The sequence below is a fragment of the Lycium ferocissimum genome, chromosome 10 (assembly GCF_029784015.1).
Source record: "Lycium ferocissimum isolate CSIRO_LF1 chromosome 10, AGI_CSIRO_Lferr_CH_V1, whole genome shotgun sequence".
In the NCBI taxonomy this organism is placed as follows: domain Eukaryota; kingdom Viridiplantae; phylum Streptophyta; class Magnoliopsida; order Solanales; family Solanaceae; genus Lycium; species Lycium ferocissimum.
This window is the reverse complement of record NC_081351.1, coordinates 35144956-35162907: the sequence shown is the minus strand read 5'-3', so window position 1 is coordinate 35162907 and position 17952 is coordinate 35144956. Positions and strand designations below refer to the sequence as shown.

General features: G+C 34.4%; 3 protein-coding genes across 3 annotated transcripts; 2 read left to right on the top strand and 1 right to left on the bottom strand.

Annotated features, from left to right (window-relative positions):
- The first annotated feature begins 1747 nt into the window (after nucleotides 1–1747).
- LOC132033592 (transcription initiation factor TFIID subunit 7) lies at nucleotides 1748–5958 on the top strand. Its single transcript, XM_059423602.1, has 6 exons — nucleotides 1748–1896; nucleotides 2144–2257; nucleotides 4261–4394; nucleotides 4500–4619; nucleotides 4967–5040; nucleotides 5429–5958. The coding sequence occupies exons 2-6, from the start codon at nucleotides 2146–2148 to the stop codon at nucleotides 5583–5585; spliced, it is 597 nt and encodes a 198-aa protein (XP_059279585.1). The 5' UTR covers nucleotides 1748–1896; nucleotides 2144–2145; the 3' UTR covers nucleotides 5586–5958.
- LOC132034837 (uncharacterized) lies at nucleotides 5680–10489 on the top strand. The gene is made up of 7 exons (XM_059425186.1): nucleotides 5680–5836; nucleotides 7022–7090; nucleotides 8761–8789; nucleotides 9106–9161; nucleotides 9255–9328; nucleotides 9593–9756; nucleotides 10177–10489. Exons 1-7 carry the CDS (start codon nucleotides 5680–5682, stop codon nucleotides 10273–10275), a joined length of 648 nt encoding a protein of 215 aa, XP_059281169.1. The 3' UTR covers nucleotides 10276–10489.
- A 2016-nt stretch (nucleotides 10490–12505) lies between these two features.
- LOC132034836 (uncharacterized) lies at nucleotides 12506–16165 on the bottom strand. The gene is made up of 5 exons (XM_059425185.1): nucleotides 15903–16165; nucleotides 15456–15503; nucleotides 15225–15347; nucleotides 13734–13986; nucleotides 12506–13288 (listed from the first exon to the last, which is right to left on the bottom strand). The coding sequence occupies exons 1-5, from the start codon at nucleotides 15950–15952 to the stop codon at nucleotides 12506–12508; spliced, it is 1257 nt and encodes a 418-aa protein (XP_059281168.1). The 5' UTR covers nucleotides 15953–16165.
- Between the last annotated feature and the right edge of the window lie 1787 nt (nucleotides 16166–17952).

Here is a 17952-nt window from a genome sequence, read left to right as displayed (position 1 = left end):
TGAAGAAATCCTAGAATAGATATCTTCATGAGACTTTATTTGATCATCCTTGTATATATTGAAAAAATAGACGAATTTGATGATTAAGAATCGAAAAACAAATAAATTTAATGACTAATATTTGAATGATTAAAATTAAGACATTTATTAAGTGCAAACACATAAGGCCTTGGGTAGTATGACTTGCAAAAAATATGTCATCTATAGCCTTTGGCGTATCTAGCCTTGTAGGAAGGGGTGAACCCCTAACTTTCGACGCGAAACATAAATATATGTGTAAACAGTTACTAATATTGTAATAAATAGTAGATATGAACCCATAACTTTAAAAATAGAATGGATTCAACGCTAAGAATCTTAAGATTGACCCATAGAGTTGAAATTTTAAATCCGCTTATGTCTATAGCATTTGGTTGAACTGTAAATGGAGAAAAATGATTTCACTCGCTTGTGATAGAAGTTATTTTCATTCTCAACTATCTCAATTCTTAATTTTGTGTCACTATTTCAACTAACACTTAGATTAAAGTTATATCAAATGTTATTAGTGGTTAAACTGTAAATACTTTTTATTTTTATTTTTTAAAGTTAGAGATCTCGAGTTCACTCCACGAGTATAGAGTTGCTTTTGTCAGGGAGCTTGAACACCGGATGAAGAAATAAAAAAATTAATGTTATTTTTAATCTTTTAATTATGTTATTTGATAAAAATATTTCTCACTTAAAGACCAAATACAACAATATTTTTAGAAAAGTAACTCAATTTGCATAAAATGCTACTGAGTATATATATACCTAAAATTTCGAACCGAAATTTCAAAAAGAACCGAACTAGTTTGGTTCGGTGATTGGTGTCCACCATAAAAAAAGCCAGAAGTTTGATAAAAACCGAACCGAAAAATCGAACGCGCACCGAAATTTAATACATTATCAAAAAAAAAAAATTAAAATAGTTCATTAAGTTTAAAACAAAAAAAAACCCAATTGTAATAAGTCCTCTTTTGCATTTGTATCCCTAATTTTTCACTTCAATTAAAAAAAAATCAAATATCCTTAACAAAGAAAGGTAACTAGGATGTCTCTTTAGGATTAATGCATGTCCTTTATGTGTTTTCTTAATTAAATGTATATACACCCAGTAATCCTATATCATGATTATAGTTTTTTGTTCTTGTGTATCCTTGTTTGTTTGATTTTGATTTATTTATATTTTATGGCTTTTGAGAATATGAATTAGTGTCAATGGAATCTCTTCTAATATTATATCAAAAAAATCGAATTGAACCGAACTAGTTTGGTTAGGTATTGTCCACCTTCAAAAAAACCCGAAATAAAATCGAAGTTTGATAAAATCAAACCGAAAAACCGAATGCCCACCCCTAACTGAGTATATATCACATTTAAAAAAGAGAAAAGTAAAGCCAGAAGGGTTGGATTCTTTAATTTAAGGAATATTGAGAATTATTCACTTTTTTTGAAAAATTATTTCACTTTATTTGAAATTTAACCATAAAAATTTCAAATTACAATTTGAAGTTGTATTGAAATTTAAAAAACATCTAAAATCTTATTTTCATTTTTAATATATTCAAACAATCAAATATTCATTTGTAAAGACTATAACCAAACGCAACTCTATCCTCACCTCCAATTTCAAAATTCCAAATAAAGTGAAAAATATTTAATTTTCATGGTCAAATGCCTACTAATAAGACCTGCAAAGTATTTTCGGTTAAAAGCTCTCTTCACTCCCTCACTTTTCTGGAAACCCCCACCTATTTCCATCACCTCCTCTACCTCAACAATAATCACATTCTCCTTGGCATTATTTTGGGGTGAGAATTCTCTTTTACTCTGTTAAATTCTCCTGCATATTATTGTACAACGAAGTACCAGGTACGTTCCTAATTCAATTAACTGTTTCACAACGAACATGATTGGTGGTATTTTGATTTACTAAAGAAGAGAGACTTGAATTCCCAATTATCAAAACCCTTTTTTAAAATAATTGATTTGACCTATTTCTTTAAATTTTGATTCTTTATCCGAAGTAGAACTATTTAATTTGAGCTCGAAATCAAAGGCTGCCTATGAAGTTAATTTATTTGACAAATGTTTCAATTTTGTTTCTTAATTTTTGCAGCCATGGAAGAACAATTTATTTTGAGGGTTCCACCCTCTGTTGCTGAGCGAATTGACCGCCTTTTAAGTGAAAATTCTTCTTCTTCAGAAGACAAATTAGACTTATCTTTTTCTGGTAAATTTTTCTTTTGGAGTTCCTAAGTATTATTGCCCTTATAATTTTCGTTACAATTATTTGTGCCTCGGTGATAGTTTTAGAACGTTGCCATGAATTTGACATGTGGGCATTTACTCTTTCAGATTTATATTAGTCCTACTTCTCACCAGTATTCCCTTTCTGCTGTTTCACTTCTATAATAAGGGCTCGTTTGGTACAAGGGATAAGGATAAATAATCCTGGGATTATATTTGAGATGAATTTATCCCACATTTGGTCTGGATAAAATGGTGGTATAACTAATGCCGGGGTTAGTTATTCCGGGATTGTAGTGTTATTTTATCCCTGTGGGAGGGTGGAATAACTAATCCAAGGATAAGTTATCCTGGGATAACTTGTTTCCAACCAAACGACCCCTTACATCACCTATAAAATATATAGTCTTTCCATATTTCACTTTCTATAGGTTCAGATTGGTCATTCTTTTAACCTTTTTATTATTACTTTTTATAACCGTGGTGTCCGGGCTAATCTGCACGCATCTCAACTAATTTCACTGGTTACCTGCTGCCTTCAACCAAGGCTTGGGAAAATGTGAAGAAATTACTAATTTTTTGCCTCTTGAAATTTAGAGCTCACGGTTCTCAACTCACTTCATTGACCACTAGGCCACACCCAGTGTGTTTAACCCCAAACCCTTTTGTTTCCTTATACTATTTCGGATTTAGGGGGTCTTTAGGTTTTAGAGAATCTGTGATTTGTCTCAAAAAGGTAAATTATTTGAATGAAATTTACTTGAATAGAGCGGAAATACATAGATGATTCATCCGACTCCAATTAATTTGGGATTGAGATGTAATTGATTAATTATTGACTGAATGGTTTTTAGAACAACTTTTATTATCTGGGGTTATCGGGGATACCTATAATGATGTTCCAGATTGGAGGTGTGAAGTTGTCAATAGAGCAGAATTTACTCTACTCTCGTTTTGATTGATTTGTAATTTCATAGCCTTTGGTGTCCACAAGTTACATAGCATAATCTGATATCTAATGCATGGATTTTGTTCCCTTTCTTCATATGCTGATAAGTGCAAACATTGTGGTCGAGTGACCGAGTCATTGATATTAAGCACAAACGGTTTCTGTGTGTGTGTGTGTGTGTATCTTGTACTGTCTGATTAATTTTGTTTTAATCTATAGCAAATGCTGGTCGTGTAAGTATTTGTGTGATTGTGTTAGTGAGTGTAAGACTTGGGTACTTTAACAACAGCAGCATTTCATGCTAGCTGAGCTCTTTTATTCATTTTCTCTGCAGTAACAGATTATACTAAGATATACTCTTGCTGATGTATAAGGATATATCATCTAATTATTCAAAAAGCACTAACAATATTTTGATCACTGTGCAGTGATATTCATTCAATTAAATCATAGAGAAGCATACTTTTATTTCATTTCGATCAAGATGCACATTCATGTAAATCCCTTCCTTTATTAACAAAAATTTATTAATATAAACAAGGATCGACCAACTTCTTTGCTTGGTTTCCCTGCGAAGTTAATATACTCAGTACATGAGAAATTGTTTGATGGATATTGGGGTAGGATTACTTTTTACCTGCCCTTAAATGTCAGAGGTTTCACCTTCATATGCTTGAAGCAAGCAATACTAATGCATTATTAATGTAGTAGAGATTAATCACTGTCATTATGTTTGACCGGGACAAAATATGCATAAATGTTAGTATAAGCATCAATGAACTCAAGTTTATGAGATTGAAGCCGCACTAAACTTTTCATGATATCTTCTTGCCATTGTCCTAGAATTATACCTAGATTGCTTGGTTTCTTATGCCTTACCTTATCCATAAAAAAAAAAAAAAAAAAGAGGCTTGGATTCTTATACGTTTGCAACTTCACCATTCTTTTATGAAGGCTGTATATATTTTCTAAGCTCTTTTAAGCATCTTATTATAGTTCATGCAAGTGCTTTTTTAAAAAAGTCTTGTGCTTTTCAGAGGATGGAAAGACTGGCACTTTTGTCATAGGCGACGAGCACTTTCCTGCATCACTTTTGAATCTTCCTTGCATAGTGGAGTCATACAAAACTTATGATGACAACGTGCTCATTAAAACAGCAGACGTTGGTCAAGTAGGGTTGGGGTTGATTTTTCTTTTTTTTTTTCCTTCAGTTATATGAATGTGGTTTTCCAATCGTCATCCCTTTCCTAAAATGTAAACTTTGTTGGTCTGACAGATGATTATGGTGAGAGAAGAAGGTGATGCTGCTCCGGATGTGGTGGAATATAGACATGGCCTCACACCTCCAATGAGAGATGCTCGAAGGCGAAGATTTCGAAGAGAACCAGATCTTAATGTAACTATATCCTACTTTTCTGAAAAGACCCCTCATTTATTTACTTTCTGATTTGTCCCGGCAGAGAGAATGTCAGGGGTGGGTTGTTTCTACCGTGTGGAATGGGGGTCTTTTTATGGAATGGTTGGGGATATGTCTGTGTGAAAGCAAATATGGGGGCTTATTCTCCCTGAAGCTTCTTAGTTTATCTGCTTCTCTGCTGAGAAGTAGAATTGGAATAAAATCTGTTAGTAAATATAGTGGAGCTCTCCCTGCCCCTTGATCTGCCCTTTTCTAGTTCTATATATCACCCTTTTTTTCCTGGTAGAATCCTTGTACTTACAATGTGCCTGTTATATTTTTGGCAGCCTGAGCTTGTTCGGCGCGTTGAGAAAGACTTGCAGAACATAATGGCTGGTGGAACAGCTGAGAATATTGATATCCTTTAATATTTGGTTTTATCCACTAGCTTTAAAAAGAATGACACTTGGTCATTATACGCGAATGAAAGTCGCTAAATAAACTTATTTAAGGTTTAATTAGAACCCGGAGTTCTAACAAATCCAAGATATGCTGTTGGTAAATTGACTTGTAGACCACAATCAGTTGGACAACTATTGCCAGTGAAAAAACTGGTGAAAATTTCTGTCTGACCATTTACCAAGAAGAGGTTTGGGTAATGTTAGGGACACTTTAGTGCTTTGAGCTTTCAGAAAATTTTCTGAGTTTGCGTGCTGAAAGCATATATTAGAACTTCATTACCGTTGCAGAGGACTTTCTAAGCTTCATCTTTCTCATTTCTATTACTCCTTAACTAATTGATTACATATAGAAGTTGCTGAGCAAGAGGAAGGAGGTGAAGCAAGTGCACGCCATGTGAATAAGAAAGTGGCGCAACCTGCAACAAAGCCTGACATTACCGAGCCTGGGACAGCTGGTGAGGATCCTGATAGAACTGAATCTGAGGATTCTGATGATTCAATATAGCCGAGGACATTTCCAGCAAACAAAGATTATTAGCTACAAAAGGTGTCGGTTGGCAAGTGGTTACCAAGTTTCTGCCTTTGGTGTAGTCCACTTCATGGTTAACGGCCTCTGGAACTTGATAGAAATTTTAGCTCCTGCATTTCAATACAGTTTGCTTATCGATTCTAAGCTTGACAATCACTGTAATTTAAGAGTTTGCATTGTCTACTTCCGAGACGTGAGACAGTTACATTTTGAGTCGAATGCAGTAGGTAAAAATGCGTATGCCTAGTAGTGATGACCTAACTTCTATTAGAATTTGAGCTGTGTTGACAGAGTTGTTATTTTTTCAACAGTAGATTACTTTCAAGGCAATCAATTTGAATTATCAATACGGATCGGGGTGGATCTAGAGTGTCATTTTGGTTCACGTGAATCTAGTAATTTTTCTTTCAGAATCTATATATGTACTAAAAATTCATTAAATATCTATAACTATTTGATGATGAACCCAATTGTTATTGTATGTTAACTTGAAGCTGTTGTAGAAAGCTATAAGCTTAAAATTTTGGATCCGCCATTGATATGGTTGATAATGGTTTAGGTTTAGATTGTTGTGCAAAATTTCTCACTTTGCTCCCTATTTTTTCCCGTTAGAACTTCTTTGACTTCAGGTAATATAAATCAAGTGAGAAACATAGCGGAATTCTCAAGCTTAGAGACTACTCTCATATAATGTTTCGAGATTAATTAATCCTCGCTCTCTTGACGCACTTTTCTATTTTTATTTTTTTTCAAAAGGAACAAAAAAAATTTCCTTATGGTTTTAGTAACTTTTTTTTTTAACCTACATGTATTGGAAACATAGGCAGGGATCACTCTGCGTAGTTTTGATGATATGATGCAATAAATAGACAAATCAAAAAGTCTAATATTCTCGTAATTGATAATTAATATACGAATCTCTATATCCATTCAATTGGTATTAAAAGACAATAAATAAAATCAATCCATCATATTATATACACTCTAAATTTGTTTTTTTTTTTTTTTTTTTTGTAAATAATTAGAAATTAAATTATGTATTACGAGGATTCATCATGAATTGACAAATTTTATGTTGGTACACGTCAGCCTACCACAAACCTCTTGTTTGATGATATAATATGAGCTTAAATGAAGAAATAGTGATTCATGTAACTCCCATTTGATTGGAACTAAGATGTAATTGTTATTATAATGAGAAATAGAATGAAACCAAATCTTGAACGAGTCAAAAAATGCCACTAATATATTATTTTCAAAGAAAATACTGAGCTATTCGATAGTGTTGTAAAAGAAAATATTTCCACGTGTTGTGCCAATCAAAAGCCATCTTGTTCCCCAAGCTACCCCACTCCCTTATATAACAATTTCACTGCTATTATTTTCACTGCAATCAATTTCTTTTTTGTCAGCTTTTGTCGTTCTGAAAACAATGGGTCGCCGAAGTGGTGGTGGTGGTGGTCTGAGATCTGGTGGTGGAGGTCTGTAATTATTAAATTTTCCTATCTTTTTCTTGGTTCATATTTTTGCTTTTCTTATTTGTTACTATATGGAGAAATGTATGTGTATCTTTTTTTTTGAGTGAACTCCAAAGTGATACTTTTCGATATTACGTAGCGACAAATTTAATAATACAATATTATAAAATTTAAGTAACGGTCAAAACATATATTATATTTGAAATCACAATGCAATAGGTAACAATTAGGTATGGTGTTCAAACTTCAAAGGAAACGGACAAACCGCATCAAGACTGATAAACCAATCAAGCCGAGGAAAAAAATAACTAGTGGTATAGTTTGACTTGGTTTGGTGTAAAAAAAAAAACCAACCATAATTGATTTAGTTTGATTTTAACTAAAAAAGGTCAAACCGAAGCGAAATCAAGTCAACATTATATTTATACAAATTTTATAATATTTTATACTTTATAAAATTTATTAGTATAATGTAATTTGTAAGTATTCATTACAATTTTTCATAATTCATGTTTCTTAACATATTATTCCAAGTTTGAACTGACAATTTTTAATGGTACAATAAGTCTTTTATAGAATTATAGCCCATAACCATCTAGTAACTCAAATAAAGCACAAATCAAACCATGTTCATTTTCATTATCTCTTATTGATAGTATTATTTTATGGATTGTCATTATGTTTATTGTTCTCACCATATTTTAGCATAATGACATGACTTATTTAACTTTTTTTTTTTTTTTTTCTTCAGAGGCGTCATATAATTATTGTATTTTACTAGGATAAAAGAAATATTTGAAAGCATTAGTTACATGTTTTGTGTTGCGGAAATTTTACCGGGAAAAAACCCCGAAAAAACCAAACCAAACTGGAAAAAAAAAACGACATTGAAAAAAAATGGTTTGATTTGGTTTATAGATTTCAAAAAACCGACATAGTTGATTTGGTTTGGTAAATGAAAAAACCGAACCTATGTATCCCCAGTAAAAACCATCCACACAAGCGGATGTGCTATGTGTCTCATAAATTCCGTACGTTTTCATGTGTACATCTATGTTTTCTATGTCACGAGATGCAAAAAGATTGAAATGACATGTTATAGGGCTAGTTATGTCATAGTGTATGGATGCCATGTACTGTAAAATGGCGTCTTTTTGTGTATGTCGTACCACTTTTTTTTTGTTGGCTAAGGAAAAATATTACTATTACCATGTATTGTCTTTCATTTGTTTGGATGTTGATGGGATGAATCCTTTAGCTAGAATGAGTTTAAGCGGGAGGTTATTGGTGAGGTTGATCTGTTTGAACGTTTTGTTATAAGATTCAGTGCATATATTAAATTAGTTTCTTTATTCTAATGAAAATTAATTTTGCTATGGTTTCAAAAATGCTCTTGGTACACTGAACATGTTTTGGTATGACAATTTTCGCAGTGAATTGATATTGTTTATCGGAAGATATTATTTTTCCATTTTGAATAGTATTTGACTTGTTGTCTGTACACTTGCTTATTTTAGCCTTCTTTAATACTAAAAAAAATATTGTTAAAATGTTAATCTCGTATATGCTCATGCACCTTGTGGATTATCATATATACGCTAGAACACCGTCTAATTAAACTAATTGTAGTGGAGAACATTGTACATTATACTTAATACACATTCTTGACGTAGAACACTTTAGCGCCAGGGACAATTCGAAGGTGTTACAACTAACTTCCTGGTGCAATTTAACTAAGGAATTGCACTAGAGAGTATGTGTAGCCTGTAATTATGGATGATTCATTCAAGTATAATTAGCTAAGGATTAGTCACAAATTGCCACGTAGGGAAGACTTGATTTGAGAGAGATAGTTAGAAGTTGAAAAGATTGTGTATCTTCTTCCATATTTCGATGTAATATTGGCACAACCTATGGCAGACTTTGCAGTTCTGTCGAAAAGCTTTGGTACGAAAAGGTGACAAGGCTTCTTTTGCAGGAAGTTGGTTACCATGGTCGTCATCTCGTTCATCATCTAGCTCATCTTCTCGTCCTGCTGCCAAGGACAAGCCACTGAAGAACCCACCGAAGCCTGGCAAGTGACAATCTCATTAATTCCTTGTGCAATTTTGGCTGTGCCGCAAGTTACTATTTTTATGACTTAGGATGTGATTCCTATATGTTGCAGCTTCTCCTGCTCCTCCTCCAGCCCTGTACAGAGTCAACCTGCAGCAGGAGGTCTTGGCTCTTCGTTTGCTGATGGTTAGTGGTTGCTTCAAATAGACCATAGGCAGATTCTGAAAATATGAATCTATGGGATTGATTTCTCAAATGGTCACTCAGCTAATAGTTATCATCTCAGAAAGTCTCTTTGTTGAAGGAAATTGGAATCAAGAAGAAAAGTGACTTCCTGAAATAATAACTATTAGTTGAGTGACCATCTGAAAAATCAACTTTGAATCTATGTTTAGCTTTTATCTGTATATGCTCAATATGATGCTCATAAATTATGATGGTAAACAACAGGAATGGCCTTTGGTGGTGGAAATGCGGTCGGCCATAGAGCAGTGGATGCCGTGTTAGGCCCGCGGGTTAGACATGAGGTTGCGGTAGCTGATCCTGACTCCTCAGCTGGTTCTACAACTGTTAATGCTACTTCATGTGCTGCCCAGATGAATGCTTTCCAAGAGGTATGTTTCCTTATTACTTCTCTGTTGCATTTGCTTGTGTATGATATGGATATGAATTAAACCAGCACTACCTCTGTGATGTTAGCTTGAGATTATTAAATGTATCATTTATTATGCTCCTTTGAAATGCTGAGTAACATTGGTCCCGGTGAAGCATTAGTGGGGTATCTAGCATACCAATTCAACCCTTAACTTTCGACGCAGAGCATAAATTTATGTGTAAAAAATTATTAAAACTGTAATAAATAGTAGTAGGTATCAACCCATAACTTTAAATATATAGTGGGTTCAATACTAAAAATCTTAAGATTGAACCCTCAGAATTTAACTCCTAGATCCGCCTCTGTGCAGCATTAATTTTGTCTACGAATGGTTTTACACATTGCCTAAAAAATATTAATAAGGTGTTTGGTTTTGCAGTGTCTGAACGTCAATGGAAGTGACCTAAGCAAGTGCCAGTTTTACATGGACATGCTGTGTGAATGTCGCAGAAGTTTTGCCACTGGCTTGTTCGCTTAATGTTATGATGACGACTAGTTTTGTTGGATGAGGGCCTGTTTCTTTAGTTATCACTAGGTTCATTTATGGTTGGTAGCTGTTGCTGCCATTTAATTCTGTAAGAATGTAGTAGCTGTTCACTTGTGAAGGGTTTTGATGATTCTTATTTATGGTTGGCACCGCAATAAATTTATGAAATTGCTCATACTCCTCCAGCTACTTGAGTACACCTCAGAATCTTTATGCATCCTCCAATAACTCTAGACAGGGCCGCATATGTAACAAAACTTAATGCTGAAGGCACGGTTTTTGTAATGTCGACCCTTGATATATCATATTTTTCTAGACAACATTTACGAACTTAGAAACTTTGCCGAATTAATTGGAACAAACAAGAAAAGATTCAAGTAAGTTGGAGAATCGTGCACACCCTCCAGGAAAAGAATAATTTAGAGAGCATTTTACCACAGCTTGGAACATGCGCATTAAATCAGAGAGCATTTCTTCTTCTTCTTCTTTTGATTTTTTTTTTTTACTTTGAAATACAATACTAAGAAGCGAAAAAAGATATGCCTGTTGCTGCTCGGTTGCAGACTGGTTCAGTGAAGCTTATTTATCTTTCTTCTCCATAATCAAGAAATAACAATAACGGTGGTCGGATTTTATCACTGCATGAGTAACCATGATTGACGTTTTCAATCACAATTGACCCTCAGGTTCTAAACTCAATCAAGAGCATGAACCTACACTGTTACTCCACCCACATTTAAGTACTAATCTTCGTGTTAGTGACAGGGTTCAAGTTCATGATGTAGTGCATTCGGTATGTAAATCTCACTGTAGATCCTTATCGCAAAAAAGATCATACAGTGTTCTAATTTTCGAGTTTTTAGGTTATATACCTCATGTCTAAAGTTTGTCAATACTTGTTACAAGCTAAATAATTTGAGAAAATTGGACATTGCTCAAATAGCAGGGTGAAAACTAGCTACAGGGTGCAACACCTACAATATATTCTATGTTTGATTTACACTTGCTTAAGTTTTGTATCAGTTCAAGGATATATAACAATAACGGTGGTGGCAATCATGAGATTTTTATCACTAGTATATCTTGATGCCTGAGACTTAACCTATTTTGGTTATATGGAATATAGTCTGTTCACTTGTCAGTGTTTGAGATGCTTGGTTACATTGTTTTTTTCTTTTTCTGCCAATATGACTCCTAAGCCTGGCCGCAATCTAAATTCTGAGTTTTAAATCTACATATCCAAGGCTATCAATGAAAACTTTTTGATTAGATTTTTCAAACTTATTTTTTTTTTTACAAGAAGTTCTTTAACACATCACAAGATTAAGATGCAAAAAATGGGGATGGATATTAAATAGGGTGAAGATGAAGATGAAGTAGCTAAAAATGGAGGGAGTTCAAATTTTATCTCTTGGCATCATATGCTTAGTTGGCGTCAAGATCTGCGGATTTTTAAGCTCGTATGCGTGGGGTCCGGGGTAATAGGACCCCCGCAAAGGTTCGGTGTGTAGTTGGCATTTTGGTCAAACGTTGGGGGGTATTTTGACTATTATCCCCTATTTTGGTTATATGGAATATAGTCTGTTCACTTGTCAGTGTTTGAGATGCTTGGTTACATTGTTTTTTCTTTTTCTGCCAATATGACTCCTAAGCCTGGCCGCAATCTAAATTATGAGTTTTAAATCTACATATCCAAGGCTATCAATGAAAATTTTGATTAGAAACTTATTTACAAGAAGCACATCACAAGATTAAGATGCATTAAAAAAGGGCAGCCCGGTGCACTAAGCTCCCGCTATGCGTGGGGTCCGGGGAAGGGCCGGACCACATACGCAGCCTTACCTTGCATTTCTGCAAGAGGAAGCTTTCCCACGGCTCGAACCCGTGACCTCCGGTCACGTAGCGACAACTTTACCAATTACGCCAAGGCTCCCCTTCAAGATTAAGATGCATTAGTGAACATATTTGCAACTGGGACCTTCAAGTCCTCCTTCAGAGTTAAAGCATACCTACTTTACCTGGCACTAGCAGGTACCCAGTGTATTAGTCGGGGTGCGTACAAGTTAGACTAGGCACCACCGATGTTTGGGAAACAAAAATTACTTACCTTATAATGTACAGCAAGCCTGCAACTTCCAGGCTTATATACCTCTTGTACGTTGTAATACTAAATCCCGTCTTAAATATGGTTTTCCCCAGCCACGTTTGATGGGCTTATTGATTAACGTCTAAGGTACCAGCTTCCTTGAGCATCTTCTGTAATAATTTTGCAAAGGGAACTATGAAAATCTGTAGGCCACATAACAATGTCACTTCCTGATATATCCATCTTTGATAAATAATCAGCAGCTCGGTTCGTTTCACGCCACGAATGAGTGACTTGGTACTTCTGAAACTTCCTCAAGATTTTCCAAATGTGTTGGAGGCAGCTACTAGCCTTCTGATTATATGGCTGCTCTTTGTTTATAGCTTTCACAGCACTCATCGAGTCGGATTCTACCCATATCATTTTGATCCCGAAATTGAGAGCAAGTGTAAGACCTCTCCATATAGCCAGTAACTCTACCAAGTAAATGTCATCATATGGAACCTTAGAGATGCAAGCACATATAGGGACACCTTCATCGTCGCGAAGCAAACCACCAAGACCAGCTCTTTTTCGGTCTATAGATCCATCCGTATTTAGTTTTATCCATCCAAACTCGGGCTTTTTCCACGTGCACCACTTAACTGGTCTTCTGAAATTAAAGCCTCTTGATTCCACGAACTTCAAACTTTCAAGTAAATCTGTTAAATAATTTCCTTCTAATGTTGAGGCAAATCTAGATTTTTTACTTGCCATCATTTCATGTTTCCTTCCTTCTTCTTCTTCCTTCAATTTGTGCTTCCTGCCTTGAATGTGTTGCTTTAGACATTTCTCACTGGAAGTGCTCACCAGACAGAGAACGCAGCTCCAGTCCATTTGAACTTTCTTAGGATAAATTGTCCGAGCACAAGATGCAGCCTGAAACAGAAATATAAAAAAGGGATAATTACATTTTTGGACTACTCTAAAAACTACTCCCTCCATCTCAAATCCCAATTTATGTAAGGTGTTTGATTAGGCACGAAGTTTAAGAATGAAAGAAAGGCTTTAGAAACTTGTGGTCTAAAATAAGCCATAGAGAGTTGTGTGGCTATAAATCATATCAATAAGGGTGAAATGGAAAGTTTAGAGTTAAATTGTTACTAAATATAGAAAGGTGTCATTTTTTTGGGACTGACTATAAAGGAAAAGAGTGTAACATAAATTGGGACGGAGATAGCCAGCCAATGTATATGTTTTGTATATTTTGACTAGCGCCCGTAATTAATTTCAGCCTCGGGGCCAAAACTGAAAAAAGCCCTTCTAAAAAAGAGGTTCAGGAACATGTGTCTAGAGAATAGGAGAGGCTCTTGTAGGGGAAAACTAGGATTACCTCACAAACGACGGAACTTTGCAGGTTGTCCTTTTCATCCTGTTCAACATGTCCGGGTGCTGCATCAATATAAGCGCTGCACTCCATGGCCATGCACTCGTTCTTTTCTGTGATCTTTTCTATGGGTGGATTTGGGGAAAGACATGGCTTAACAAAGTTCTTATACACATAAGACGCAGCACCAAACTGAGGCAGTACGAGCAAGAGGGATGCTAATCCTTTTGCATAATGCCAAAACGAGAACCTGAAGAAATCAACACATATAGGTCGGACGCAATTATTGTTGACATATGTCCTTCGGGTTACAGAAACTGATTGTTGAGACTCATGAACTGAGAACGATAACAGACAAAAGCTCAACTAGAGCTTGCTATAAAGGTTCGGAATCTGAAGAAAGATCACTCCATACATTTTCCTATATAGCATAAAAGATTTATTGTATGTCCATTTTTCTTTAAAATTCCGTGAAACTCTAGCTAGAACAATCTCTCTTTCATTTTCATGCACAATAATCATCGATTTTTTTACTTTCTAAGGAAGTTTAAATATACCTTAGTGCCTCAAGGAGGGCTGTTGTTAGCGGCCCCACCCAACAGGTAATGCATAGATCAACTAATACAAAGATGATGCATTTAAGCTCTTCATATCACTTACAGATTAACTGATGTGGAGGGTGAATATTAAGCTGCAATTGCAGACGCTGAAAATTTTCTCTCATTCATCCAAGGAACGAATGAAATGGTAGTCCTGAAATGAGCCTTGGCTGCACTTTAGTAGTTCTTATGCCCATATAGTATACATCTATGACCACCCATTTAGGGTGTGTTTGGTATGGAGGAAAATGTGTTCCAATTTTTCCATGTTTGGTTGGTTAAAAGTTTTGAACAACAGTTTCTCCACGAAAACAAGTTCCTTAAAAATGAGAAAAATGACCTCCTTGGTGGAAGTAGGGAAAACAAGTTCCATAAATAGCATTCTACTCCTCTCATCTTCCAACATACCCCAAACCCCAACCCCTATAGCCCCCACCTCCACCACCCCCACACCCCTAACCCAGCCCCTATTGTTTGCCTATATTATGTATAAATGCTTTTGAGACATACCATACACAGAAAATAAAAAAGAAAACCACTTATTTTTCGAAAACATTTTCCTTCATAACAAACAAATCCTTAATTTCAACCATCAATTACTGTTGGCTTGCACAACTCGAGAAAACATATATTAGTCCAACATAAGCTGCTACAAAACTTGCTACAATAGAGTAGAATTAAGATTCTTAGTATAAAGCACCATAGGTTTTTTTCAAATAATGCCTCACTAGATTAACAAAGACTGCAATTCCATCTGTTATAGTAATCCACAACCTGACTTGCATTCATAAGACCAAGCATTTGAGATGTTCCTAAAGTTTAAGCACTTAACCACCAATATAAGAAGTCTAAAGACATGTATGTGAATGAAAGCAAATGAAAAATTTACCCTGTCAAAGGCTTTGCAAGAGTCAATTCCAAGACAGTGGTTAATCCAAATATTACCCAATATTGAAGACAATTTTGGTAGCTGGATGTTTTATCACTCTCTATCGCCCGAATTGATGCATATCTGTTTAATCAAGAATGTCACAAAACTGAAAAGCCTTAAATATCCCAGTTCACATATCCAGCAAAACTCAAAGAAACAATAGACAAATTAATTCTTTTTGTAACTTACAGAGGACACAGCAATGTTACTGATGGTCTGCAAAATATCCAGAAAGAACTGTAGCAAAAAACAATAATAATAATTTAAAAAAAAAAATCAAACTTTATGGAAAACAGGAGCAGCTGAACAAAGACAAAATTAAAAGGCTAATTTAGGAGTAATTTTTTTTTGCCTCTTTCTACATGTGTATATAATAGAAAGGGCTTAACAAGTTATACTGAAAATAGGAGGAATATTTAACAACCCACAAGAGCACAATGTACCACAACTACTAACCAACTCTAAAATCCTGTAATATCTGACCCACTACACTACACTCAACATTCAACAATCATACTATGATTATTTAAGCCCATGATGTCTTTAAGGATGAAAATCTTAACAAAACAAAAAACAAGATTTTGTCTTTTTTGGTCAAGAAAAAAAAAAAAAAAAACAAGAAACAGGAAGACTTACCAAGAGAGCAAAATTTTGGCTGAAACCAGAAGAATGTTGATCAGACCCATTGTCACTAAGTGATGTCTCCAAATTCTTACTTACTTGTTAAACAAAATTTGAACTTTTTATTTTATTTTTATTTTATAATAATTCATGCATGTCTTAGTACTTGATTGGTGGTTTTTGGGAAAGCAAAGGGCAGTACATCACAGTGGGGAAACGAAGAGAACTTTAAGGCTAAGGGTCAATGTTTGGTCAGTTGACCAATAAGGAAAAAGGAAATAAACAAAAACAGGAAGTTAAAAAATTTAAATCAAGCCGACAATACAGTTGAGATAAAAAATGGTTAATCTGTAAAAATCAACACCCCTTCATACATTTTCTTATTTTAGTTTGTTTCGAAGAAAATGTCATCATTCTATATAATTTTAAAATTTTTCTTTTGGTCTTAATGAAATAATTTATAATTATATAAATATTTAAAATTTATTTTAGTTCATAAATTAAAATAATCTTTTTTGTTTAAACTTTATGTCAAATCAAACGTTATCGCATAACGGATGGAGTATCAATCATCTCATCATTTGTTAGGTGTATCAAGTTAAGTCACAACGTCAGTTTTCTGCCAAATATGTCTTTTCCTTACTTCTTTTTCTACTCCTATTTACATAGGAGAGGAGAAGACAGAAGGATCTATTGTAGGCTTCTTGCCTTTGCAGGAATATCACTATTGACACCAAGGTTAATTTTACCAATAATCACTAAACTTTAAATTTATTGGACCAAAAATTATTAAATTACTTTTTATTACGAAAAGTCATTTAATTTTGTCTAACTATTATGGTAGTCACTAGAAATATTTAAGATTGAAGATATTATTGATGACCTTCATTCATATTTGTCTGAATAGTCAAATAGACGTTCATATTTGTACCAATTTGTATTTCCAACTCTTGTACTTCACAATTTGTATATAATGATTCTAACTCTAGATATCTGTATAGTGATCGTATATTTTTCTGTAGCCTATCAACTCTCCTTACTCGATGATGAAAGGCACTTCCAATTGCCTCTAACCCAACTCTTGAACATTAAAGTGATCTTAATCACTCTTCACATTATTCTGGACGCTAAGGTATATGTCCTCTTCCGTGCGCTCATTGTTTTTGCTCGGGGATCATGCCTAAATCCCGATATCCACCAATGACGGACTTTTGCTAAAAAAAAAAACTCTTATACTTCACAAGATTTCATTCATTACCTCAACTCATTTAAAACACCATCCCTCTAACTATTTGTGTTGCTTAATAGTCGCTCCGCATTAGATAAAAAGCTACATATTGTTATCTATACAGAAGTTACCTTTTAGAATGACCAAATCGCAAATGAATGAAGTTTAAATTCAGATCGATAGAATCTAACACCACACCAAAAGTTTTGAATTTATGACTATTCAAACTTCAAAATTTTGAATATGAAGTTAAGCTTTAGTGGAGTCCAACTATTAACCCAGAGGTCTTAAGAACAAGAAGCAAGAGCGGGAGATTCAGCTCCCCTTTGGGCCATAGATTTTGGGAACATATTTTGAAGAATTATTCTCAAATCTTTGTTTGACCAAAAATTTTTGACAGATTTTGAAAACAAATCTCAAATTCTGGCTCAAATCTGTTTTTGGGCCAAAATTTATGTTTTGGCCTTTTCAAAAAATTTCAAAACTACCCCAAACTTTTGTATTTTATAAAAAAGCCCCATCTAGTTATGACCCAACTAATTCTATCTACCATGTTTGTCAGATGGCACCACCACGTGTATATCCAAAAACTATGATTGGTGTACATCCAAATATTCGATACAATAGTCGCTTCTGGCTTTGGTTTAAGGTAAAATGACTTTGTGAACACTCCTATCAGCTAACTTTTTTTTAGCTAGTAAGTGTGTTATCAGGTGTTATTAAAATATAATGTTCTGCATAATTTGATATTAGCAAGTATATATGTTTTGTATGATTGGGTATTCTTGATAGGTTTTAGAACTTATGTATATAAGTAATGTTTCATGTTTTTCAAAA

Excerpts from the sequence above, each read along its gene's own strand:
- LOC132033592 (XM_059423602.1), top strand. The coding sequence starts at position 2,146 with ATGGAAGAACAATTTATTTTGAGGGTTCCACCCTCTGTTGCTGAGCGA. Across the intron at positions 2,258-4,260 it reads ATTAGACTTATCTTTTTCTG|AGGATGGAAAGACTGGCACT; the intron begins GTAAATTTTTCT and ends TGTGCTTTTCAG. Across the intron at positions 4,395-4,499 it reads AAACAGCAGACGTTGGTCAA|ATGATTATGGTGAGAGAAGA; the intron begins GTAGGGTTGGGG and ends TTGGTCTGACAG.
- LOC132034837 (XM_059425186.1), top strand. The coding sequence starts at position 5,680 with ATGGTTAACGGCCTCTGGAACTTGATAGAAATTTTAGCTCCTGCATTT. Across the intron at positions 8,790-9,105 it reads GCGCCAGGGACAATTCGAAG|CTCATCTTCTCGTCCTGCTG; the intron begins GTGTTACAACTA and ends TTCATCATCTAG. Across the intron at positions 9,329-9,592 it reads TGGCTCTTCGTTTGCTGATG|GAATGGCCTTTGGTGGTGGA; the intron begins GTTAGTGGTTGC and ends GGTAAACAACAG.
- LOC132034836 (XM_059425185.1), bottom strand. The coding sequence starts at position 15,952 with ATGGGTCTGATCAACATTCTTCTGGTTTCAGCCAAAATTTTGCTCTCT. Across the intron at positions 15,348-15,455 it reads GTAACATTGCTGTGTCCTCT|ATATGCATCAATTCGGGCGA; the intron begins GTAAGTTACAAA and ends TTGATTAAACAG. Across the intron at positions 13,289-13,733 it reads TCGTTTGTGAGGTAATCCTA|GCTGCATCTTGTGCTCGGAC; the intron begins GTTTTCCCCTAC and ends TTTCTGTTTCAG.